A 27,670-nucleotide genomic window follows, 5' to 3' on the forward strand; every position below is an offset into this window, starting at 1 on the left:
ACGGAAAAAAAGGAAAAAAAAACGACACCCACGTTCGGAAAAGCTACGACACCTTTGAGGATGGACTAAATCATGAGAAAGCTTTACAGAAATCGAACTTAAAAGAGAATGGATGAGGGAGGGGAAAGATGAAAGGGAGGTTGTGAGAGCAGCTCTGAGAAAACACTCTCTGCGTCCAGAGCTCGGCTCAGTAGTCTGTCCACGGCTCCCGTCCTCTCTGAGGACAGAGAGTCAGTTTGACGAAATCCTGAAAACTGAAGAAAAAAGTTTAAAGCCTGTTTATTGATTCAATTACAGAGAGAGTGGGGGGAAAAGTGAGACGGAAAGAGAAAAAGGCAGAGAGAGTGACGCATTTCTAAAAGAGAGGAGAAAGAGAGGGAGAGCTGTGCAAATTATAGGCACAGACGCTATAAATAGCATCTGACCATGGCAGGGAGGGACAGAAAAGAAGTGCAGGAGGGCAAAGAAGATGTCATTAACTTAGGGAAGCGAGCTTTATCACTGTCACCATCATATGTTGTGGTTCCTTGGTTTATTTTATTGGATTTTCTTTTATATAAAGTCCAGCAGAGAATTGAAGGTGATTTGGAAGAGAGAAAGATGCCACAGTGTAAGAACTTGAGGACATGTTTTGTGCTTCGCTGTAATTGAGTGAGCTATAATGAGTTTTTCATGTGTTGGTCCTCCCGTTATACGGTGATGTGATGTTAACATGCTGCTATTCGTGGCATTTCATCTCACTGAAATAGCACATCAATCTTCAAAAGGACGAAAACTCGAGAATCACCATTAAAGATGATTGGAATCATGTCAGTCCGACCTAATAGATAATTATGACTCTATTGCCCTGAGGGAGCAGCCTGAGCTCCACGGGCCCGCTCAACCAGTGTGGAAATGAGCGTGAGGGTATTAAGTTATGCTCATCAGATTTTCTTCGGCACACTGTATGCATTGGACACGGTGGTTTAAAAGAAATAATACACCTTTGAGTACACAGGCGAGCGGGAACATTAAATTAAGCCCGCAAAGGGGTTACATTTAATACTTCCAAAGGAGATGTCAAGCTTTAGATTTCACTGCAAGATGATATGTAGACGATTAAATGGTTACTGTTTGATTTAAAGGTGTAATATGGAAGAATTTAAGTTCAAAACATTCAAAAATTAACTAAATCATCAACAAAATGTCAAGAACAAACGGTGTCGACGTTATGTCAAAGATGTCTCTGTATTGTGTGGAAGAGCACTAAAGTTAGCATGCTAACCAGCTAGCCCTGGGCCTGTAAACCTCTTCCTCCCAGGGGTCCAAAGCTCCTGTGCTAGCTGTATTAACACCAACACTCCCCTGGCTCTCAAATAATTAATCTGTTACTGTTTACTGTACTGTTTTGTTTCCAAATTACTTTTTAATTGCAGTTATCTTAGTTACTTTAAAAGTAGTGTTACCCAACACTGCTTGAATATTAAAATGTTCTGCTACCATATACTTTCACTCCTTTTTACTGCACATTTATTTGATAACTACAACAGATTGTGGTCACAAACTCAGATTACTCAGTGTTGACAGACTATTACTTGTGATTTGCAACCAATCAGATAGTGTTGTGAGAGTGGGGGCTAAATCAGAGCCAAAGTAGTGTACTTTTAAATTTAGCAATTGGACAACAAAAGCTACAAATAGCCAGAAAAATTATCGACGACCAGCTACAACGATTAATTAATTAACCAATTAATTGTCAACTATTAAATTAATTGCCATCCATTTTGAATGTTGATTAACTGGTTTGAGTCATTTTTTTAAGAAAACCAGGAGAATTCATTGATTCCAGCTTCTTAAATGTAAATATTTTGCGGTTTCTTTTCCTCTCTGAAAGTAAACTCAATATCTTTTGGTTTGGTGAACAGAACAAGGCATTTGGATGAAATGATAATAACCTTCAGTTGCTGTCCTAGCTGAATATCCGATCCTATAATCGGTCTATCCCTATTATATAAATGTATCTTGCTGAAAGTCTAATAACACTCGGTCTGCATCATCTATCTATCCATCCTCCTCTCCCGACTTGGCGTCGTGGTCCGTCTGATTGCAGGTGTGTGAGTTACAGCCGAGATAATCAGCGCGTGTGTGAATTATGGAGCCGCCATCATTGGGACCGGTGTGAATTATCGTGCAAATGAAAGCTCTGAGTGAGTTATGAGCTGGATAATCACCCTGACGAGAAAACAGGCCTGGTGATCTGAGTGTCTTAGTGTGTGTGTGAGAGAGAGAGAGACAGAGAGAGAGCCGGAGCTGGAAGTGGAAATGAAAAGGCCGTGTGGGAGGGCGTCTCCTCTATGTAAATTTGACTCCCTTTTAATGTTTGTCCACAGTTAATCAAGTGCGTTTTGGGTTTAACATTATAAAGTAACTTGGCTTCATTTAGGACAGAGATTAACCTTGGAGATCATGTAGCGGCTATCAAAATGCCTTTCACTTTCGGTAAAATATATTCTACTGTTCACATGTTTTATGCTTTTGGGATTAATGAGTCGTATATTAAGTGACTGCTTTAGACTCGCTTAATGTATTACGTTCTTTATGAGAGAGCGGTTTTATGATTTCTGTCTTTTTCTGTTTTTGTGTAAGTAAGCTCAATCAGACCAATTCCAACAAATCATGGTGATATGGAAATAAAGCATTAAATTTAGATTCAACTCAAAATTTCTGAGAAGTCAGTACACTGTCAGTACCAGCAGAGACAATGTATTTACAACTAAAAGAAAGCTGTTACTTACTAAACTATGAATGAAAATATAATTAGCCCTCTCTGCTCAAGGATGCTCTTGTACGCTGGGAGATGGGAGACAGATATGTTGCCATGGTGACTCATACATCTATGCTATGGCTGAGAGACATCGGCAGTTTCGGAATGTGAGCAGCTGATTGGTGGAGGAAGAGCATTGTGATAGTAGTGCATACGGCCTGTCTCTGTGACTAATGACCAGCAGCGCAGCTGCAGGATGGCGGTGGGCTGCAGGGTGGCTGCCATAGCAACCAGCTAGCAACACTGTCGCTAAGGCGAGCGGCCCAGGTATGAAGTCAGTTAGGCTTTAAGACCTCGACCCACCACGCCCCGACACCCCAGCCTGTTTCTGTCTCCCTCAGTCTTTCAGCTGCTGAGCATCGGCACTCAGAGCCAACAGGCAGGAGGCAAAAAGTGATGGAAATGCTCCGTAAATATCCCCGAAATTCCCAGTGGGAGCGCTCCCTGACATGTTTGGCGGTGAATGGGACATGATGCATGAAGGCCTGCAGAGAGTCGCCGCCCCTGGTCATTAATCTGAAGCTCCCCTTGCGGTGGACTGACCTTCCTATGTTGCACAAGGGCCAATTCTCCTTCTCCCTGAAGATCCCCAGAAATGTGACCATGGGCACTGGATACATCCACTGTGCAGGATGCTCGCCAGTGCTACGATATCACACAAACAAACTATCATCAATGTAGTCTGTAAAGGAAATGAATTTCTGGCGTTTGACCTTATTTCTAATAAAAGGAAGAACATTAGTGTATTCTCTTGTATTGGGCAGAGCCAAACACTGCTTTAATACCATTGCAGAGGTGATATATCAGTGTATTATTTGACCAGCTATAGCTTCTCTGGCTGTGGCTCGAAGATAACATCATATAGAGCCTTGGTTTTGTAAGAGAAAGATAAGGAAAGCAGTAAATTTTGTTAATAGAGGCACATTTTCTAAGAAGATATATGATAGAGATCTTGGTTGAGTCTTGTAAACTTACTTAGGGGTCAAAACTGAGAAATAAAGAGTAAATTACTTGTATTTGTTATATGTTTGTACATGTTCCCATGAATGACTGGAGTAAGAATATATATCATGTAAGACAAAGCTATAAAGGCTGTGAGAAAGGAACCACAAGCCGAGAAAAGCGGATGAAAACATAAATCAAATGAGCACAATAAAAAGCGAGTCAGCCATCAATCAATAGCTTAATCAATCACTCTGTTGGAGTTATGGAAACTGAACATGAAACCGTTAGAAAGCAGCTTACGTGAACAACAGTTTAGCTCCTGTTATCCGACTTGTTTGGCTTGTTGTGTGTTTTTCCTCCAGAATAGAATCACTCCTGTCACCCTAAAGCCTCCTGACACTGGACAAGACTGTCACCTGCCACCGCTGGACGCTAAGCCTCGGGCTGACTCACACACACTTGAACACACGTGTGTATATACACACACAATCACACATACTCTTGAAGATTGAGCCTAAACAAATGTGTCAGGTAAGGAACAACTGAGACCGAGGGAAAATGTGAGCGATGTGAGAATTTAAAGCCCATGCCTGCAGCGATCGGAGGTAACCAAGTTCAGCTACACTCGGGGTGATAATCATCTATACCATCGCCAAAAGTTCAATCTCATCAATCTCTTATAATGAGCACACATACAGTCTTCAATTAGAAATGTGTGCCACCACCCTCGTCCCTGACCCAGCTCCAAGTGGGAAACCAGTGATCATATAACATCTATTAATTCTGAGCGCTGGCAACAGATGTGCTAATTTGCCAGACTCTCTCTATTCATAATAATGTGCCAGCTCCCTCCTCAAAATATGTGCTAATTTGCAAGGGCTCATTGTGGATGTGCTAAACTACCGGCTGACATTTTGTGTGCTAATTTGTCAAGCAGGGACCCCTTTTGGTACTAATTGTGCCAAACTGTGAGTACACTTCCACGGGCCTTGAATTGCTGAAGTCCCAAATGACTTCTGTCTGCTCGCAGTTTCCAACCTCTCCACTGCTCTCAAACTGTGAATGCAACTGAAAAGAAACACGACTGAGAAAATAAGATGTGGAAGTGCAAATGCGCGCGGGCACACACGCACACACACACGTACATTACACGGATGCACACGAACACATTTCACTGAAATACGTGCCCGCTCTTGAGATTAGACGAGCTCCTTAAAGAAACATAAGAACGCAGCTCGAGTCAAATGCTGTGGTGCTTCTGTAGTATCATCAAACACACACACACACACACACACACACACACACACACACACACACACACACACACACAATAAAGAACTGACAGACTGTTCCTGAGATTATAAAAGCTCTTTACAGAAACATGAGGTCATAACTAGAGTTCATCATGTGGGATGTGTTGTATTGAAATTAATTTTTTTCAACTACCTGCTCAGACAAAGACAGAAACAAAGTGAGAGGCCAGCGCATGATTTGCAGTGTCGTGCAAATACATTCAACAAGGCAAATTTGTGCTTTTACACGACTATAGTAAATAAATTAAGGCTTTACGAAAAGGGGTCATATTGGCCTGTTTATCTGCATTTGCTCGGCGCTATATCAAAACGTCATCATTTTCATGTCAACAACGACTGCGTAAAGATCTCAAAGAAGGTTTTGAGGTCTCGAGGTTTTGTAAGAATTTTAAGATTGCTGATGATTCATCCCTTTGTTCACATTGAGGATTTTGTTCAAGGATGTTTTAAAGAAAACATGACGACAGACTTACAAGGTTACATTCGAAAACCTCAATAGAAGCTTTGAAATTAAAAAATAATGGCATTTTGTAGAGCCCTTATTGCTTTACCAAATTGTGTTTAATTGTTTGGTCTGTAAAATATCAGAAAATGGTGGAAAATGTCCATCACAGTTGCCTAAGGTGGCATCTTAAAATTGCCTGTTTTGTATGACAAATAGATACTCAGTTTACTAGAGGCAAAGAAATGCAGTAAAGTCTTAGGACTGAGAAGCTGGAACTATGTTTTAAATGAAAAATGAAAGAAAGATTAATGATTGTCAAAATGGTTACAGCTGAATTTTCTGTTGATAATGTCATCCATTTATGAGGCGTTTTATCAACCCAAGCAAAACAGTTTGCAAGCAAAGATCATAGTGTGAAGTGAATAGTAATTGCTTTTTCAAAAATGTAATTAATAAATCAAATATTTTCCTTTGTGGAAAATGCTAAAGTTCTCAGTCTGTCGAAATTGAGAAGAAAACAAACAGAAGACCAGAAGACATGCATGCAGAGAGGAGGCAGCGTGTTTTTGAGCGCTTCCTCAGGCATTATTCTGGGTTGCCAGTTTGACAAATATCCTTCTAAATATAGGTCTTTATGTTGTTTCCCTGCGGGCCACTTTGGGAATCTTTCTTCCCCGTTACATTTATGTAAATACAGGGCAAATGTAGTCAGGCTTTCCACAATAGCACATGGTATGTAAATGTACTCATTCAAGTTTGTCAACAACATAAGCATGATAATGGCCTTATCAATTTATTGTATGTATCTTCAAGGTCCCATATTGTTGAGAGTGAGATGTACATTTCTTTTTAAATTATAGTGCAGGTCTATGTATTTATTATACAAATACTGTAAAAGTATCAAAACACTCAATCCACGGTGAAATGCACACAGTCGGTGATCGGAAACTGTGACTTTAAACGACCCATCATGACTTCCGTAAGGTTTTGATGTCACAAGGATACAGTCACTGCACTCAGCCACGCCCCCAGCACTGATGGCAGAGCTGATGTAGAAACATGGCGTGCGATGTCTGCTCACGCCTGTGAGAGCTGACCAATCAGAGCAGACTAGGCTTTTCAGGAGGGGGGCCTTAAAGCGACAGGCACTAAAACAGAGCGTTCAGACAGAGGGTGAATAAATGTGCTGCAGCAACAGACAGTCTGAGACAAATAATGTGCTTTTCAAACATTAAAGCATGTGACCATGTTATAGTAGATACCTAAAATATAAGTATGACCCGAAAATGAGCAGAATATGATACCTTTAAGTTGTGACTTTCTGATATACGACCTAAATATTCAACATGCGATTTTGTTGACAGAGCCCAAGAATCCATTTTATTAAATGTTTTGGTTGTGTGGTTTTATTTTATTTATGTTATCTATTTAGGATATTTGTGTATTTGTTTCATTGCAACATCCAATGTCTGAATATTCTTTCATTTCCCTTTCATATTACTCAAGTGGCCTAGAATGGTGTTAGAATGACAATAATACTGTTTATTGCAATTATTTCTCAGACAATATATCCTCCAACAAAAGCAGTTGCCGTGGCAGGAGTGTATATTGCGTCTGTGGCATGAAAACATTGTGTTTTAGGGACAAATACCGCGGCTTTCACACACTGGGTTTTATGAGCTCTCACACATCCCATCTGACTTCCAAGTGTAAACACGAGTATTCCCAGAACTGCCGTCGCAAGGTTATAAGTTCAAGTAAATAACACAAAATCCCAAAACTGCACTCGGGAGCTTTTTCTGCCAGCACAGAAAATATGTGATTTGGCTGCAATATACAGCCGGGGAGTGAGAGGGACCGGTTATTGAACAGAATGCATCCTAATGCTTACTGCCGCACCCGTCACCGCCATTTCTCTTTCTGTGCCCCATTTTTATTTTTCCCCCTGCCTGCTTTATCAAACGACCACACCGAACACGCACACACAATCACACACACACACACACACACACACACACACACGCCGCCTTCCCCACTGCCTCTGACTAGAGTACATCTCACGGTGGCCTCGGCAGGTGACAGATGGCGACCTCACAGCGCTGCTCACTGTAAACTGAGTTTTAATCAAGCCTAAGCACGTGTGAGAGATGCTAATTATCCACTGCAGGCTAAGAGAGAGGCAGGAGTCCAGCCTGGAGAACACTGTGACTATGCATGCACAATGTGTGTCTCTGGTTTATAATCACTTTCCACATTATGATAAAGGCATTTCCATCCATTTGTGACTTTGCAGCAGAGAAGTACGAGGCAGGATGGACTGGGTGTCTCGAGCGTCCCTCAATACTCCAGCAGCCCTCAAGCTGCATCGCTCACCAAAATAAATATAGATGAGAACTTGACTAACAGTAATCTTGGAGTCTTATACTAACTCTCTGAAAGTTAAGCACCGGGATTTCCATCTGTCTCTCAGCACACTCACCAGAATACTCTCACACTTGTGCCATTTCTGAACATTTGCATTTTAGACGTGAACTCTTATCAGAAAAGAGAGCGATACCAGCAAAAAGCTTGAATTACAACATCTCCAGAATGCATTTAACATATATCATATGGAGCCAGCCGACCTTGGTGTAAAACCTCTAAAAAGAAGTTCAATTTATAATGATGCAATTAGGTCACAGCAAATTATATGAGACTTTATCGTCTCTTTGCTCCCCTCGCTGCTCTCATTCTTATTCTCGCTCTTCTCCCGCTCATCAAAATGGCCCTGTATTACACTCTTCCCATTGTAATTCTGAACAAAATGGCTGTAAAATTAGACTTTCTTTCTTGTAGAAGGGCAGATGTTATCTCCCGTCAGAGCCAAAGGTCAAGAATTAATTCAGGAGGCGGCTCTTTATTGCTCACAGCTGGGTTTTTGAAGGGCAATGGGAGAGGAAAAGAAGACATTTTACAGGATTTTCGATAATCTGATTATAATAATTTTTAATCTTCATAAATTTAGATATGCTTGCACAGAAGGTGATTATCATTTTTCAGATAGGTAATGACCCAGAAGCTGGTAAACCCTGACTTTTAATATGTCAAATATATATGAAGTGATATATAATTATTACAGCTGTTCGGACAATATTTTTTTACCCACAAAAATTAAATTACAAGCCCGAGGAGAGTCATTGCTAGAGGTTCCCATTTGCTATAGATTGCATTTGAATTTGAGCTCTTTCACCACAATAAATTCATACTGTATCTTCAGTATATTGCCTCATCAAAGCTATTTCCGTCATGAAAAGAATGGCACTATAGTGGAGACAATGTGAGGGCTCATTTTAAGCTCCCCTACATGTTAAGACATGTCATAAAGACATTTGTGGTGGTAAAACCTACAGTTCGGAGGCGTCTGAGACTGAAAAGGTATTCTTTGCATTGAAATTCAAACGTACAATAGGAAAATGGTCTGGAATGTGCATGTCATATTCGTGCCTTTGTGCGCAAGGACACTGAGACCAGGGGATGAGGGAAAGTAAGGCTCGATGATGGTGTGAGAGAACAAAGTAGAAGTGGAAAGACTGGGACACAAGCTGAGAGCCAAAGGGAGACAAAGATGACACTGAGAAAAGGACAGTGAAGGACAGAGAGGAAAATATGTGAGGAAAGGAAGAGAAAAATACTTTCTGTATTCTGGGTATTGATTTGATTCTGAAAGTGTAGCTCGCCATCAAACTGTTTCCTCACAACCCGTCAGACGTGCTTAGAAAACAACAGGTGATGGCCATGATGACTGAAGTCAGGTGTTTTTGCAGGCAACTACACAGAGGAGAGTTTGGAGAAGGGAGGGAGGGAGAATGGAAAAAATGGATGAGCGCAGGAAACGAAGGGGGAGAAATGGAGAATAAAAGAGGTCACTGGAGGCAGATAAAAGACACTCAATTAAACGACTGAATGGATGGCCCATTAGACCTGAACGGACACCTGCATCCCCCCCACCTCCACCCTCTCCCTCAGCCACAGGGCAGGATAATGTCAGCTCCCAGTTTGGGTTCATCAGCATCCCATCAGCCACTGCTGTACACAAGCCAGCCGATAATCACAGCTACAGGTACAAGTCAATATGCTACACTTTCCTACAAAGGTGTGTCAATTTGTCTTGCTTGTTCTGCAAACACACACAGGCAATTGCACAGCAGCAGAGAAAGAAAACCAAATGAAAGGGACCCGACTTTACAGAGGGAAACAGCCAGAGGCTTGCCGATAAAAAAGAAATTACTGAATAATGAAGTTCCTCAAATATGTGCACTCGTTTCCTCTCAATAAATAAGAAAAGATCTTGAGGATAAATGTAAAAAAGGAGAATAAAGGTGAAAATCAAGATTGCCGTTCTAATCTTTCTTCTGTTCTGCAGTCTACTGTTTATTTCACCATTTCTCATATTCATCCGCACCCTGCTGGGGAGGAAATTCGGTGTCTTTTGTCATGTTTAGAAAGTAATGGCCGAGTGTGGGTATAATCGCACCGGCAGCTGTGCAAGGGGGAAACAGAGTCGATTGGCTTCATTATGTCTCCTCAAACTCTTTAAAAAGATGTAAGACAGGAGATCAATCCAAGTCTGTTCCAATCCCCCGTAATGCTTTGTGCACATGGATAAGGGTGGGGATCGGTGGGTCATATCAAACAAATGAGGGAATGTGTCTTCTCAGGTGGGGGCGATAAGCAACAGAACCCTGACAGACGCTACTGCAGCCAGAAAAGTTGAGTTAGTGTTACAGCTTGCTTTCCAAAATGAGGTAGGTTATAACCTTAAAACAACAGCTTCAGAATCATTGTGATGGTACAGTGCCTTCTGATAAGGTGTCTCTGTCTCAGCCACTACCCATATCACTTGTATCTGCACTATGTAACGTCAGTGAGAGGGATCACAGCGTTACACGTGTGTTTACTTCAACATACTTCAAGTTTTAAACATATAACATTGTTAAGATGTAATGAGTTTTGTTCGTAGTTACCACCTGCATTAAGTCTGACAAGTTGTTACAGACCTTCGATTGTTGTCTACGACAGTTGTGTTGCACTCAGAAACTGTAGGGGGCGCCAAATCTTGCAAAATGCCAATTTCTACATAATGTTGCTTTAAGGCATCTACATACTTTTCAGCATAGGTGGAGATTGCACTGAGGGAGGGCAAACATTTTTCAACTGACGTGAGTACATAGAGTCCAACTATTGCGCGGTACGTTTATTGTAACAGAAGACAGTAGTAGTAGAGATCGCAGTATTTACCATTTTCTTACTTCTGTTCCCAAACCTTGACGTAACCTAGCATATCCGCATTACATAAACAAACCAATGATGTTGCCAACTTCATAGCTATGCTGATTGGACAAATTACTTACAATAGACCCAAAGAAGAGCCATGTGATACATTTTTATGGATCACAACATGGCAAATAAGGAGCTATCTTTAATACAATGTTGTGTTTTGTTGGTGCAAGTGGAGGAATTTATAGGACATTTCAAGTCTGGCTGTAGACTACACTCTTAAAATTGAGAAAAAAAAGATTGCAGTATAGATCTTGGATCATGATTGGGATTAAATTGATCGTGACAATACTTTCTGCAGTATCGCACAGCCCTAGGAGATTGTGTTAATTCCTCAAATAAAGACACTTTCGTGCTCCTCTCTGGTCATATACTTTGGCAAAAGCTGACACAAAAGAAGTGCGTTTTTTCCTGTGCATGTTTATCCTCTGCTCTCACCTTTCCTTTCAAAAATACCATCAAAACAAGAAGACTGATTTTGAGAAAGCTACACAAACACTTCAAAATCCTCTGAGCAAAAGGAGAGGAAGGACAGAAATATAAAATTCAACCTAGCAGGAGGAGACGTTTTGCATAGCCCTGGTGGATCGCGGACAATAGAGTGTCATGCTGATTCAAAGAACATGATTTTAAGTAAGCCTGCCTCAATATGTCCTCCCACAGAGCTCATTTCCCCCCGTGTCCTTGGTTCACACAGAGAAACGTTCATACATCCGACCGACTGTGCTGTCAATGGGAGCCCGAACTCTGCTGCGTTCTCTCTTTCAGTCAGCCGCCCGCCCTCCTCCTCCTCCTCTTACTCTTTTATTCAGCTGGCTGGAGATGAAGGTGAATCACCACATTCCTAACCTGATCGGTGCCTCACATCATAGCAAGCACAGGAGGGCTCTCTGTAATCGATTGACTTCTGAATCCCGGGTAGTTTGGACGTCAATGCTTGCATTTACGGTGTTATGTGCCTCCGAATATCTGCTCTGCGTGCTTGAAATTCACATGCGATGTTTTCCGTTTTACAGAATACATAACGCTGCAGGAATAAAATTATATATACATATTCACCATTGGGTTCTATGGCAACAAACACATCCAGCAAAAGAAAATCAATGACCCTCAACTGTATTAGAGTAGATACACGGTAAACATTTACTCTGGCACCCAATTAGCACTATCCCCAGCTTCTATAACAAACCATTGACAAGCTGTGTTTGTTTCCCTCTATTAAGCGATCACTTAATACTTAATCACCGCAGCTGAGCTCCTATGAAGTCAAAGGGCTCACGTGTTACTCCCACATATGACGCAAACAGTGGTGCGACACTGCAGCGAGTGGAAGGTCTATTTTTCGCACCGTTTAAAGCTCAGCCGGCTCAGAATGCATATCAGTCAGCGTAAATGAACTCGGTCGCGGGTTTGAACGTAACGGAAGGGTGTCGAGTAGGAAGAAGAAATGTGATAATGACAACATCAATAACATATAGTCCTACACAAGTCCCTGCAGCTCGTGGCTGTTTAAAGTCGTCATTAATTCACAGCTACATGCATGATTAATCTGATCCCACACATCCTCCTTATAGTACACATTTGTTCATTTTTTTCTTGGTTTATGTGTTTGCATTCTCACAGATGGAAGAAAACCTGTGATAGACGCACACAGGAGAGGCCAACCGCAACTTGGCACTGGTTACTTGCTTTGCTGCCAGTTTTTCTTTTCTTCCCTATTATTCCTCTTAGCAAAACAAACATATTGATTTTTATTGATTCCAACCATTTTGCAGTCTACTGGAAGTGGAGACAGCCATGTATGTAATGAAACAATATAGATGAATGCATGAGATCTTAATAAAACACATTACGGGTTTAATTCCCCAAGGATAACTGTGTTACTTATGTTCTTGTTTTTCTATCATTTTTCTTTCCTGTAATAGCTTTTTCATGTGTATCTGTATAGTCCCAGGCAGAGCTGCAAAGATTTGACAATTAAAGGGTAACTCCACCAATTTTACACATTAAAGTGTGTTTACAGGTCTCGGGGAGTACTACTGCAAATGTGAAAAAGTAGTAAAAAGTATTTTGTGGCTCCAGAGGAAGCTGCATGTAATGTGATAAATTGCCTCCAGTGATGTCACTTGTTGGTTAAGTTGCACTGTGGGTAATGTAGGCCAGGACGATGTATACACTATATGTATAATATGGACAATTTAAAACAAATGACCATAATTGTCACAGCAGAACACGAGAAATCACCTATTTTATTCAACACATTCCTCTTCCTTTTCAAAACCCTGGCCCCGACATTACCCACAATGCAACTTAACCACTAAGTGACATCACTGGAGGCAATTTATTTTTTATTTACATGCAGCTTAAACTACTTTTTTCACACACTCAGTAGTACTTCCCATGACCTGTAAACACACTTTAAAGAGTTACCCTTTAATCGCTCACTATTTTGATAGTCGATTAATTTTTATCAGTCAAAATGTTAAATATTTGCTCGTTACAGCTTCTTCAATGTAAGTACTTGCTGCTCTTCTTCCGGTTTTGGACTTTGGGTGAGACAAAACTGGCAAAATAAAGATGTGACTTTGGACTTTTGAAAGTGTTTTTTTTATATTTTTTACAATTTTTGACATTTTATAGCCTGAGGCAGTTGAATGGTTAATGAAAATAATCAATACAGTCTAGTCCCTTGCAAGTTCTCAGCTTGCTAATACTACACAGCTGATGTTTATTCAGAGTTGCAGTGCTTGACTCCTGGACTCCCACTGTCCTTTCTGTCTCTCTTCACAGAAACCATCAGAAAACAGTAATAAAACACTGAGAGTGGGCTGAGAGTGGACTGCTCAGAGGCAAACTAATCTATCTTTACTCTGTATCTGCTGGCCTCGACACTTGCTGTTTTTCTTCTCGCTCACACTTTACACAGACCCCATTCTCTCTTTCTTTTTTTCCTCTCTCACAAACACTCTTTGTTTTTCTTACACTTCTCAGTGGCTTCAAATTTTCTCCCATCTCGCTCGTCGGGATTGTGAAAAGGACAGCTCCACATGTGTTAAAAGATGCAAAAAAAACATGATTCCTTGTGAGCGCTTTCAGCTCTGACCTTCAGTCAGCTCTGAGCCAGACAACCAAGCAGCAAGACAAGCTGCAGGGCTCCTCTCAAGGGACAGTTTCACAGAACAATTGCACACATGACCCCCTAACCCTCCTGATACCCAGGGAAAATCCTTGAGTGACAATGACAGAGAGTGAGAGGCTGTGAATAATGAATACAGTAGTCAAGCCTTCAATGAAAGACTCAAATGTATTCTATTTGATTTTCAAAATAGGCAATATGAAGAGGCAGTTATGCCGGAACTGGTTAACCTTGCAACCATCAATCATCTAAAGCCTCCTCCATGTAAATAATCTTTTTGAATGTATCTGGTAAATGTCAAAGATTGTCTTAATGCTGAGCACAACAACTCATTTCATACCTCACAGATATTTTCCATTTGAAAATGGATAAAAAAAATAAAAAATAAAAAAAACCTGAATTAATCACCATTGAGCCTTTTGTAACTGAGGCATGACAGCAAGACCTTCAAAGACTCAGGAACGTAAACATGTTTTAAAAAATCCATCTAGATAGTTCCCTGCTTGAAGCCCATGTGTGGTGCTGCATGCTAATGTAGGACAGATCTCCTTTTTGTTCTTGAAACCCACGGTGGGTATTTTTAAACCATGGAAATCATTTGCCAGCAGAGAGGAGATAGTTTCATATTTCTATAAGCTATAGCAGGGCCAAGTGACACATGAATATTTTAAGCAGCTTTGTGCCTATTTAAATGTGTTTGCTGTGAACGCGCTGGCAGTGGGCCAGAGCACAGGGTGTTATCCGTAATTCCTGCAATCCCAAACTAAACTCCGGCGCGCTGATAATCCAGGCTGGCGGAAAAAGCAAAAGCAAATAAAGTCAATTAACTACAAACTCCCCTTGAATTTGTTCCCTCTACCCTTGCTTGTTCTTGACAGCCTTGTAATTTCGCAACCATAGCACAGTCGAGGGGATGAAAAGACTGTTAAATATTAGAAATGCAATAAAGGACCTTTATCCTGGCACAGCATTGTGGAAGTAGCTAGATAAACACAGCTTTTACCAGAGGGGATTGTGTCTTTTGCCAGAGGACTGAGGGAGAAAAAAATAGACTTGATGTCCTTTCCAAAATGAAAAACAGCGTTGCGTTTTTAGTCATAAATATTCCCAGACATGTCTGCGCTGGGAAAATCTAAACATAAGCAGGAAATAAACAAACAAAATGAGCATCTCTGAGTCAACAATGCTTTCAGCAGCAGTTGACAGCCCAGGGACACACTGCGTCTGCCAATGCTGTTTGAAGATGGCGGTGATAATGTTATCACTCAACCTCACAGCCGCAGACCAACCATAGCCATCAGAATTTAGAAAACCGTCTCAATTTCATTGTTGATTCCTCTTCTGATTTACTTCTTCCTTTAGACACATGTCGGTTAGTAAAACTTGATTAGCTCAGACGGGATGGCAGATGTGATGACTCATTCTTTCTTCGTATGACTAAACATTTGCTATGAGGACAGTCAAATAAGATCATGTACATATAGCACAGTTTCCATGGTAGAATGGAAAATGAGCTCCTTTAACCGTCACCCCGACATATTTAACTCACTACATCCTGGAAGAAACTACTGGAAGACGCAACCATCATAGCAAATTGTTAACTTATTTCCCAAAGTCAACATCAGTTGCTACTTCACAATAAATAATTGCTTGACAAATGCTTTATTAATCTTTGTTAATCGGGAAATAACTATTAACTGAAGTTTAATTAACTATGAATCTACCATTTATTAACATTTTTAGTTATGTAATTAATGTCATCTGAAAAAAAAAAGTTTTTAAGGAATGTTACAGTTAATTTGCAAATGAAACTATATGATTTGCAGCTCTTATCACACGTACAGTCCGCAGTATTACTTAAAGAGGGTCTGTGGGACTCCTGTGTTGTGCTGGAAGCCGGTTAGTTTATGTAAGTGGACTCCATTTCTAAACTAGTGTGGCGTTGTTGCTCTCTGTTAGCCTGGGCACTCAAACGTGCATAAAGTCACATCCTTTGGACTGTCACGGAAAATCCGACCCGAGTCCTTCACAAAGAAATCTGCAGTCCAGCAGCATTAAACAACTTAAAAAAATAATCTACAGGCTTGTATAGGCGACCGAGAGAGACGGGGAACGTCTCGTTTTTTACGTCACATTACAATCTGCTCACATATGGCCAATAAAAAAGTGATTCATACATGTATTTTTCTACAAATTGTTTCAAAGAGCCCCTTTAAAAGCGTGTTTACCATCCCTTGATTCTTATATCATTAATTCCTTCAAGTAAACATCATTTGTGTTATATTTACATTATGTTGAAAGTAACCAAGGGAATTTTGACCTCAATACAAGATAATTGAAATGAACCCACAGTCATTTAAACTTCCACAATCTGTGTCTGCTGCATGTCTGCTGTCTTTCTCCTTAGAAATGACAGTGAGCCCCTGTCCACCCTGACAGTGTGTCACAGAGCCCATGGCAAAATGAACACAATTAATAGTCTAGCGCCCGACCGATATACGGTTGGCTGATATTATCGTCCAATATTGGTATGTCACAGATAAATCGTATTGGTGGATGTGTTCAGTTCAGCTGAACTATTGACATCGAAATTTTTTACTGATACTAGATTTTAGTGGCCAATGTCAGTACTGATAGAAGGAGGTTACAAAAATCTGATACCTATATATCTGCCAATTTATACATATATACACTTTTTTTTAATGTTATTAAAAAATTGTATAGCCTAAAATGACATCAAGCACTGAAAAAATAAATGTCAAGAAATGACCCCAAGTCTTTTTTTCTGCATTAAGTATTTATATTGCCACATATCGGTCAATAAAAATGCTGATATCGATGTATCTGTGATCGGCCAATATCGGCCGACAGTATCGCCTTACTGATATAAAATAGTCCGATCTATTAAAACTGCATAGGCAGAATTTGGTGCAGTCCCCAATACATTTCAAAAAAACTGGAATAGAGTAAAGCGCTTGTGAGATATGCCAAAAAGTTTACCTCTTGGGTCTGCAGGTACCCCAGTCAGTAGGATTAAGGCTAGCCGACACATTATCATATAAACACAGAGTTTATTGAAACTGTAATTGTTCACCTCACTCAGTCCTCACAGCTCATCTACGCCAAGCGAGAAAGATGAACTTTTGAACTGAGAATAGCAGCATCTTAAAATGCTCCTGTATTTAAATAATTGAAGGATGAAGGTCGGACGTGACTACATTCTAAAATTCAAGGAAAACACAAGCGTGTTTGCCAAACTATAATTCATCTTGCAAATTCAACACCGACTTCTGTCTTTTGTGCCTCACTACTGAGCAGCAAGATTTCATTTCGTGTTTAAAGTGGATATTTTTACAGCGTTTTCCTTCAGCCTACGGTGTGAGTGAAAGTGGAGTGAAAGCCAAAGTGGCTATTGAAAGAAAAAAACATTCAGTTCTTTCTCCGGGTCTGTGAGACCCTTAGCAGTATCGGTAGCTACAGAGTCTCATTCAGAGCTCCCAAAAGGCAAGTGTGAGCTAGTAAGAAGGAGGGGAATCTTCACTGGAAGGTATTTTATTATACCTTCTGAGGGCTGCACCGGGTCCATTTCTGAATCAAAGTAAATTAATTACCTGTAAGATTTATAAACGAGGAACACTGAGCACAATAATTCAATTCTGTGTGGAAATTAGCTCAGCGCATTTGGCTGCAGTTGGTGGCAGGAACGGAAAACACTTCTCATGATTTTCTTTTTTCCTTCCTCTGACACTTGTCGCTCTACATACATACAAAGGGCTGACTGTGCTTTGCTTTTACAGTGCGTACGTGTGTGTAAAGGTCTCAGCCTGACAGGAGAACAGCGGTTGTACAATGTGAGCCGCCTGTCTGGGCAGAAAGGAACTTGGGGCAGTGAGGGAACAGACAGACCCAGGGGAGCTGACCTCCTCATTTAGCCAGCCTCCTGCAAGGAGCAGCTGGGATGATCTGCTGAGCAAGCACATCCTGCAGGACAGGAAATGCTGGAGGAAAAAAGGCCAGTGGGCTCTATTGTCTCTCAAGGCAGTTTTGTAATTCTCTTCTCTCTCACACGCTGGCACACACTGACATACATTTTCCTCTTTTGATAAAAATCAGCCACACGCACGCACACAACTCTATCGTCATCTATCTTTTCTCTTTTGGAGACTCAGCTCCTTCGCAGTACAAGCAAACACGAGACGAGATAAGCAGATCATCTCTACCAAAGGGAATGAATTACGCTACACGAAATGGAGCCTTGCTACAACAGAGAGATGTGAAAGCCGGAGACGAAGGCTTTTACAGGAGGCATTTAGTGTCGTGTTTCTCGTGCAGCAACAGGCACCGAGGAGCCGGCTCGCTGTCTGTGGTCCTGAGCAGGCGCTTCGGCAGCTTGTGCAGCTGCTCTTTCAGGACCACGGACAGAGATCTGGCTTTTTTTAAAGCAGCGTTTTCTGGCAGCATCTCTGCACACCTGAACGCGGGCGTGAGAGATCAAGATCTGAGGGACACGAATCACCTCTTATCTCGCATGTTGTGTCTGCCGTGCTCGCTGCCGGTCTAAGGACAGAGGACGTCGATCACTGTACAGATTGTGAAGCCCGCCGAGGCAATGCGATCGTGATTCTGGGCTGCATAAATACAAAATAATTAATCTGATGCCAGATCCAGCATGTCACCGTAGGCGGCACATTGTGTATGCAAGTTGAGGTAGAGGCGAATCTGATCTTATACTGTTGGACACATACCAGACTTCCCTCCACAGATACATTATCAATTATTCCCTCAGTGTTTCTCCCAAGAATGTGCTCATTATTCTCCAGCTTGGAAACTTTCGTGCACAATACTATCATTCGGGGACTTTTTCCGGCCCCCGAGGATTAGTGAGTAGACACCCGGCGTCTGTCAGACAACGTGTGCGACGGGAAATCGCTCATCGGGCCGAGGATGCAGCAGGAAGACAACAAGCACATCCCGTTGCCATAGCGGCGGCTGTTGCGGACGCTGCCTGACTCTCAAACAGGACCCTCGGGGGAGGATTTTTTTTTTGGGGGGGGAGGAGGATTGTAAGGATGTGTTGTCAACATTTGATGACATCCGCTAGTCAGGGGTGGAGGAGGGAGGAGGAGGGTGGTGGTGGTGGTGGGGGCTCCCCTGTCACTCCGAGATGTTGTGTGTACGTTGTGCAGCCAGCCTGACACGGATCTAATTAAGCGACAGCCACGAGAGGATGTGATCTAGTGATTTTTCAGAGCACGGTTTTTTTTTTTAAAGTTATGAATCAGCAACTGTTGAGGAAGCACTTTCATAATCAACAGTATTTCTTCTTGAAGAGACGTGGCTGATTATTCTTTTATTTTAGCTGTTACTTTTATGCCCTCCATCAGTTTTTTTTTATATCAAAACCACGGGGATTCCCGTTGGATGGCAGTTCAGCGGGATTAAAGATGAAAAGTAAACTATTGATCGACCCCCCCCCACGCCAGAGAGATCACAGTGATTGATCGGCAGTTACACGGAGGTGTAATGTTCACATGTAAACATCTGCTGCAGAGGACATGTCGGGGTGTCAGCAGTTTAAAAAGGGCCGTGTAGATACAAGACTCTGCTGCTGCTGCTGCTGGTGGTGGCGGAGTTTCATCAGCTGCACGTATCTGTGAACTGTTGCATAGGAAGAAACTCCTTTAACACTTCATTTACACTCAAAGTTACTGTAAGACTGGCTCGGAGGTGCGTGGAGACTCGTGTTGCGCTCGGTTATAAGCCTCCAGAATGACTGTCACGAAATATGATCAGACACGAAAGACTGTAACTCGACAAATTTCTTCTTTTTTACAGCCGACTGTTCGTGACAAAACACGGCAGGAGTGAGACCGTGTACGTCTCCTCGCATCTGCCTCTGCGTGCCGTGAATGTCGCTCCACGGTTGCGCGATCGACACGGCCGAGCTGGCGCGGCCGGACATCGCTACGGATGAAATCGTGTCTTATAATAAACAAACAAACAGATTCTTACCAAATCTTAAAACGTGTGGCATCCCGCGAGAGTAACCAAGAAACAGCAGCAGAAGCGGGATCAGCCTGAGGTTGGACCTGAAAACGAGACTGGTTATCATCAGATGATGGGAGGTAATCTTCATGTTGTTTTTAAAAAAATGCACAGTGGTTTTTAATCCACCCGGTGCGCGGGTTCGATTCCCCCGGAATTCTTCTACGGTCGTTGGGCAAGGCAGGGTGACGGCGGCCCTGGATGCGCAAGATCACGGCATGGTCACTTGCGCTTTCCCTAAATCCATTAGCAGTCCCGGCATGATTCCTTTCTCCCTTCCCCTTCTCCTCCTTCACTGCGCCAAGAAACAACAATCCTCCGGGTCGAGGGACGGCGGGACATCCATGTCGAAGGGTACGGATCCAGTGAGGAGGGGGGAGCCCGAGCATGGGCTGTGGGGTGAGGTGCTGGGAGAGAGGCTTGGAGAGGGGCGAGAGACGAGAGAGAGCGAGAGAGAGCGCCAAGCAGAGGATACAGCAGCGATATGCAGCCCCCCTATGAGGCGCTCTGGGTTGCTTGCGCTCCCATTATACTGCACTGCTGCACAGGCTCTGACGTCGAGCCAAGGTTAGTGTTGTGAACGCGCACCGGAGAGAGCGAGGAGGGAGAGTGAGTGAGAGAGATGGAGATACAGATGGATAGAAAGAGGTGGAAAAGAGAGGTGGGGGAGAGAGATATAATGAGGAGGAGGAGGAGGAGGAGTGGGAAAGTTTATTGTCTGGGCTGCTCCGTGTCTTCCATAAGTTGCGCTCGAGCGACGCATTGAGAAGATTTGTGTGAAATAAAACTGTTTTCAACTTCAGGATGAACCTTTGCTTGCATGCAATCCGTCCAGATGACCACCAGATGCGCACCAGGATAAAAGCAGAGTCACTTGTTAGTTATTATAATGAAGCAGGAGTCGTTTCTTTTCTAATCGCTGGTGTTTTGGTGAGGCGGGATGTCTCTTCAGCACCACGGACAGAGACACAGCACAGTCTGCTGGAAGTCATCTTCATCACGCTTCAAACAACCAGCCGATGTGAAGCGCTTGGCCAAGTCCACAGACGTGCTTTCCTTCTATTTGGCACGTAAAGAAATAACAACGCACACACTGCACTGCACACGATAACCGGCCAACCTCTGCACACTGGCGAGATCATCTCATGCCTGCAGGATTTAATTGCATTGTTTTTCTTCTCCCGTGCACACACACACGAGTAGGATGCCCACCTTCTGTCTGTCTGTCTGTCTGTCTTGTATCATTCACAACTTCCCTCTCTAAACCTCTCGTACGGGATCTCAAGCTGCGACCTTTCAACAATTTCCAGCATCATTCCAGGAATGTGGGAGGAGTGGGATGAAAGGAATTAAAATTGGCAGAACAGCAAATCCGTAATATCGACAGTAGCTGCTGAAAGGCACGAATATTTAACCTATGCAAATAACTCCACTTTAGACTTGAAAGCCTTCCAGCAACAGACTATTCTCAAGTGTGTGCGTGAGTGTGTGTGTGAGAGAGCCATCCTCCGATGTGAAGGTGTGAGTGGCACACACACACACACACACACACACACACACACACACACACACACACACAGAGGAATGATCCTCTGCTGGTTACAGTTCTCAAAGCAGAAGCCACCCTGATATCTGTGACTGTAAGTAGGCCCATCACGTTTCCATGTCTGATCACTGAATTCAAACGAGGCTTGCATCTCTGAGAAGATGGATATCTGCAGCTCCTGCTCGGGCCTACATGCTATTGATTTAACACTACATGCACCTTATCAGCGTCCACCCCCACCGAAGCATGGGCCGGTGCATCAGCTGGAGCTATGGTAGGTATACAGTGGTGCACCGCCGAGGGGAGAGGGTGGAGGACTATTTAATCCCAACGGAGATGTGAAAGGAGCTCTTTGATCGGCGCCACCGGAGTCCTGGGGCTTGAATGAACACCGTCATTGTGTGACTCCGGTGTGAATGGTTGGCCTGTGTGTGTGTGTGTGTGTGTGTGTGTGTGTGTGTGTGTGTGTGTAGAACTACTCCAAAATAAAGCCACTATGGGAGAACAGGGTCGGTCGTCACACTCTTCACTTCCATTTGAATCCCTCAAGAACTGTATCCTTTTAACAGATTCCCCTTTTATGTGTAATGGAAGCCTTAAGTGTCAGGTGGAAATGGAGTGACCTTACTCTCCTCAGACGTATCCTATTCAAAAGATGATGACTGTTTAATACGTCTTGTGCACCGCTGTCACACACTAGGGGGTTGGATGTCCCATTGTCATTTGCAAGGGGGAAAGAAATTACAAATGGAGCGAGTCTTAAAAATAGATTTGAAACATTTCATTTCATTTGAACGGCTCGACCTCACACATCTCCTGCATGGAGAGGACATAAAGAGAAAAATCATTCCTACAAGTGCATTTTTTTATCCTAAATATAAAAGAGCTGAGTGGATGTGCTTATTAGGGGTAGACTGGTTATCGGGGCCGATATTCAGCATTTTCAGATTATCGGTATCAGTGATTTTCCAGTCAGCTCAGAATAAATTTACGGGCTCTGATGCAACATCCTCTCACACAATGTTCCACCAACAACACTATCTGATTAGTAACCTCACAATTAAATGTATAAGATAAATGTAGTGAAGAGGAAGTATAGAGTAGCAGAAAAGGAAAATACTCAAGTAAAGTTCCTCAAAATTGTACCTAATTTCATCACTGGTCGTTCGAAATTTGGACACAAAGAGTTTCATTTTTACTGCAAATGAATCAGTCCCAACTATCGGTTTTCGATCTCCTTGATAAGGAGTCTCTTTCTGACTTTTACATTGGCAGCATCATTGCTATACTGCAAATAAAACCAGTAAATAAAATACATTTTGAAGTAAACTGCTACATTTAGCTGTTCTTGCTCATTAAACGAGTGCAATGAGAATAATACATAAAATATAAAATAATATAACAGAGTTTTGACCCTTTGAGGTTGCTGTAGCTGCTCAGTTGAAGCTACAGAGTAGCAGAGCGAGTTGACAGTATGAAGTCAGCAGTTAATAGTTTGTTTCCACATTGAAGATAATGAAGGTATATGCCTTTGATCATAAGCACATGTCGTGTTTATCTTAAAGGGGAAGTAAATTGGATCTTTTGTTAGCACGTCATGGTAATTCCCATCATGAATTAGCATCAAGCTAACGGAGTATTAGTATAATACTCTAGTATAATTAGTGTATAACCACATTCGTCTTATGCTAGTCTTGCCACACCTGGGCAGTTCTTCCTGGCTAACGAGACTGGACCTCTACCTAAATGAATAGAGAGAGAGCCAGAACTTCCCTTTCAGTGGTCAACAGGACATAAAAACTGCATCAGCAGAATCACCAGTCAAATCTGATGAAAACAGCTAAAAAAGATCAGTGACTTTACCCAAAAATAAGGTTTAAATTGCTTCCCCCCCCTCTACTACGCAAGCACACAGCTTCCCAACACCAACCTCTCTCACGGCTCAAACCACAGTGACATGACGCCGTCAGCTCATTCCACCAGAGCACTTGAACAAACGCGAGCTGAAAGTCTAATGTTTGAATAACCTCAGCGTTCTTGGTAATCCTGTGCATTAGTGTGACGTCCTCCTGTTCTATGCTTATTAGAAGCTTCGTCTGCAGCTGCACCAAATCCATTAAACTCGACATGAATCCAAACTTGTGCGCTCAACACGATTGGCTGACATGTTTCCTGGTTCGCCTGTGATAAAGCAGATGATTGGCTTTTGGAGGGGGAAAGGGGTGGGATACGTGTCGTACAACTGCCATCTCTTGCTATTCAAAATGCTTTAAGTGTTTTGTCTCTACTCTTATAACGTTTCTGATACAACAACAAAAAGAACAATACAGAGCGCAATAATACTCGACTCATCCTTCTGTCAGTCACTCACTGTCACTTGTGGCAACCATCCCTGACGAGCACTATGTTGTAGCAGTAAAGAAAAAACACTATCTACTATACTCTTCATACGTTATTGTTTTATTATGAAGCCATTGAAAATAAACACACAAGAGCTGGATATTTACATTTTGACATGACAAACCCTGAAGGTGACCTCTGACCACAGCGCACTCTAGGGAGATCGAGCAAGAGCTGATGAATGTGACCATCAATCCTGTTCTCCCCTACAATATTATTGTATGACCTGTTTAAAATTGGGCTTCCAGGTGACCTTGGTGTACTTTATGGTATATTTATCTCCTCTGATGTCACTAAAGTGTTCTTTAAGTGTTACATCACTGTATTTTGCTTACAGTATGTGTTGCATCTTTACGAGACTGCAAAATAATGAAAATTGAAGTAAATGTGTGGATAAGCAAATGATACAGGCACCTACCCACTCTTTTGTTGGAGTGCCACTCTATTATACATCACCGGATGTCAAATCAACCAAAAAAAGCAAAAAAAAAAAAAAGCGAATGCATTTAGTAGTTAAGAGGCCGCGTGGTTCAGCTAAAGGAAACACCGAAGCAATTACAGGGGATCAAGTACACGTGGTGTGGGAGCACTGACTTTGAACGTGTGGCAGGTTGCGTGGGTTTGCACACAAGCAGCACTGTGCAGCGTGAGGATATCAAAGAGAAAGCCACTCATCATGCTACCATCTGGACCATTAGCATAATTATGGAGAAATTCAGGGGTTTCCGTGGAAGTCAGCAGAGCTTCACACAGCATGAAAGGAATGCTTATTGAGCTCAGGGAGAAGACATCAACTGACAGGCACATAGGTTTCCTCTTAAAGTCACAGCGCCCTCTGGCTCAATAATAAGGTATTACACTGAGAAAAGTCCTCAGGTACCCCCTACGCTCAATGCACCCACAATTTAATTTGTGAAATAGAATTAAGGTTCCCACAAATGATTCTAACTTAATTTTCTAACATAAATCTAAACAGTATTGCATGTCTGTGCTTGAGCACGGGGCATTTGAGGACAGATGAATCAGTCACGCTCCCCCGTAAGTACCCCTGTTGAGATTATGTTTGTTGATATTTTGATTATAAATGAGAAATCACACTTTAACAAACTTTTCACTTCCCTTTAAGCCAGTGAGGATTAGATAACTGCGTGTGTAAACCAATTCGACAAGAAGAGGTGATGGGGAATGGCAAATTGTCTCATTATGGTGTTAAAATGACTCCTGCTCCTTCAGCGCCGTTGTGACTAATAGGAAAAACGCCATTTGGGAGATGTACTCTCTTTTTTTTCATCCGTGATCAAACCGTGTCGTTTTTTGAAGGAGACCACAAATTAGATTACTTTATACACACCCACTCGCTTGTAACCCACGGAGGCTTCCACATGAGCTGGGCTGGTGTGTTTATTCAGACGCCATTCAGGCGCTGGGTAATGCAAAGGGGACTTTATGCAAAGGAGAGATAACCACTGCTAAAAGCCTTCTGTCATTCTCTCTCTCTCTCTCTGTTGCTCTCTCTCTCCCCCCTCCCTCTCTCTCGCAGTCAGACTGGTGGAAAGATAGCATTGGCACAGGGAAGGAAACCATGGAAACGAGAAGCTGATGCACTTTGAATGGTTAAGACCCTGAAAGAGAAGACATTCATTCAGTTCAGTCGGCCTGTACTAAAGGCTCATCTCTACCGCATTGTTCTGAATGCTACAAGTTTATTCTAACACGGCTGCTTCCAGAGATCCAACAGTGGTCTCACTTCATCAGCCCATTATGTCAGGATGACTGTAGCTAAGAATGTCTTGCCGTTTTTTTTTTGCAAGTTGAAGAAGGGCCCTACAAAAACATGCACACTTTCCCCTTTAGCACTCACACTTACATAACAAAGCGTGTCAACCTGTTCCTTTTTCACAGCTGCAATATAACAGCGTCCGTCCTTGCAAATGCACCATACCATGCGCCTCACTTGAGCCCGTAATCATGGCTGTTTTGAGTTCAATACATTTTCCCACTTGTGGCTTTGCTTCAGCAGAGCCTTTGAACATAACAGCATGCTGAAGTCAGCAGTGGCCTATATGTCTTGAGCAATGCTGTCAATGAGTTCCCCGGGACCTCAGTGGGAATACATTCTTCAGAGACGACAATTAGTCAAGTGAGACAGTAATTAGGACCTCTCTGCACACTGTCACTTCCTGTTAGCGCTGACGGATGCCCGCAAATCCCCCCCTCCAGCAGTCGCAGTCAGACAGACTTACTTCTGGAGCTGCACTCTGACTTTGTTGTGACAGCCATCTGTAACTTCCATCTATCATGGCGATACTGCCAAAAATGGCATGGAAATGTTGTCAGAAGCATGATGGTTGAGTAATATGGTACAGTCTACCAATTCTGTGGTCATAATTGCGTGCAAATTACCGCTGTCACTTCACTTCTGCGAGCTTTATCAGGACTATAATGAGCAAATTGAGCAAATCGAGACATTGTGTGTTTAAAAACATTGGAAATACTTTTTCGACTTGTGAACAAAAGCCTTCCTGTCTGTATTCAAAATGTTTGTTTTTTTACAGGAGATTATAATTTAACATGTAAAGTGAGAATCAATGTAAAATACAGACGTGTTTCAGGACTTTCTCTCTGTTAGGTTTTTAAAAAAGTCTTCAAATGCAAAACGATCACAGATTATAATGTAAAATAATTAAAATGTTGAATAATTAATGAGTATAATGTATTCATTTATTATTTAATTTATATTCTTTCTTAGGATGGGCAAAAATAAGCCTTGGGCTGATCCTTTTTCAGTCACTGACTATGAGAACATTTGTGTTTTTGTTTCTCAAGATGTATGTAACCAAAATAAATTCATTCATTCACTCACTCATTCAACTTAGCATACTACAGCACTACAGTACAAAAGCCCACCTGTAGCTTTATGGGACAACTTAAAATGGGTAATGTTACTTCTACAACTCACCAGTTAAGGTTGAAATGTACACAACATACATACAGTTAATGCTAATGTGACTTAGAAAAAATAATTAAGCTAACTGGCTCAACATGAAAATATGACATAAACATTGAAATACAGCAGAGACAACTGCAGCAAGTTCAGCTGAAGTATAAAGCTAGCTTACCTGACACTGGCAAATACCTCCACAACGTGGTAAAAGTCATAAAGGTCGACGTTATTTGTAGTCCTGTTTATAGCTAATGCTAATGACAAGCTAACGTTTTTTAGCCATATTTAATTTCTGTCATACTACATGCTGTGACGTCCTGAATCAGAGCTAAGCTAGCATTTTCTGACTGACATCCCCATCAAAGCATGAATGAAAGCGTCAGAGGAACTAGATCACAATTTGCTTACCGAGACCACGTGACGTGAAGCAGGAGAAGACAGATACTCTTCAGGGATTGGCTGTTCGAGAGCCTGTCCAATCAGGTTACTTGTGGGCGGGACCATCGTCACACCTGGCATGGATGATTTAACAAGAGAAAAACGCATGGCTTCTACCATGTAAACTTGGTGTCCCCAACACATTAAAGTTCATTTCAAAGTTGTGCATAACATTCATCGCACTAATATACCGTGTGTGTCGAGGTGTGTTGATACTGATAATAATGTATTAGTCAGTACACGTCAGGATTCTGGAAGAAAGTAGAAGATTATGTTGACACCATAACCAACTATACAGTTAAATTGGCCAAAGATGTAATATTGTACTATGTGAACAAA

At 42.1% G+C, this 27,670-nt stretch overlaps 1 protein-coding gene across 3 annotated transcripts in view; it reads right to left on the minus strand.

Moving 5' to 3' along the window:
- The window catches only part of LOC311271442 (glutamate receptor ionotropic, kainate 2-like), a 76,281-nt gene extending 49,116 nt beyond the window's left edge, over window positions 1-27,165 (minus strand). Inside the window, exon 1 of one of the 3 annotated variants that reach the window (XM_084377115.1) lies at window positions 27,069-27,165. In XM_084377115.1, the coding sequence (XP_084233241.1) occupies window positions 27,069-27,108 (40 nt within the window). In that variant the 5' untranslated portion in view covers window positions 27,109-27,165. Of the gene's footprint in view, window positions 1-19,970; window positions 20,580-27,068 lie in introns of those variants that run through there. The other 2 variants (XM_084377113.1, XM_084377114.1) reach the window with 2 other exon arrangements.
- Between the last annotated feature and the right edge of the window lie 505 nt (window positions 27,166-27,670).

Source organism: Pagrus pagrus, assembly GCF_965226575.1.
Source record: "Pagrus pagrus genome assembly, chromosome: 16".
In the NCBI taxonomy this organism is placed as follows: domain Eukaryota; kingdom Metazoa; phylum Chordata; class Actinopteri; order Spariformes; family Sparidae; genus Pagrus; species Pagrus pagrus.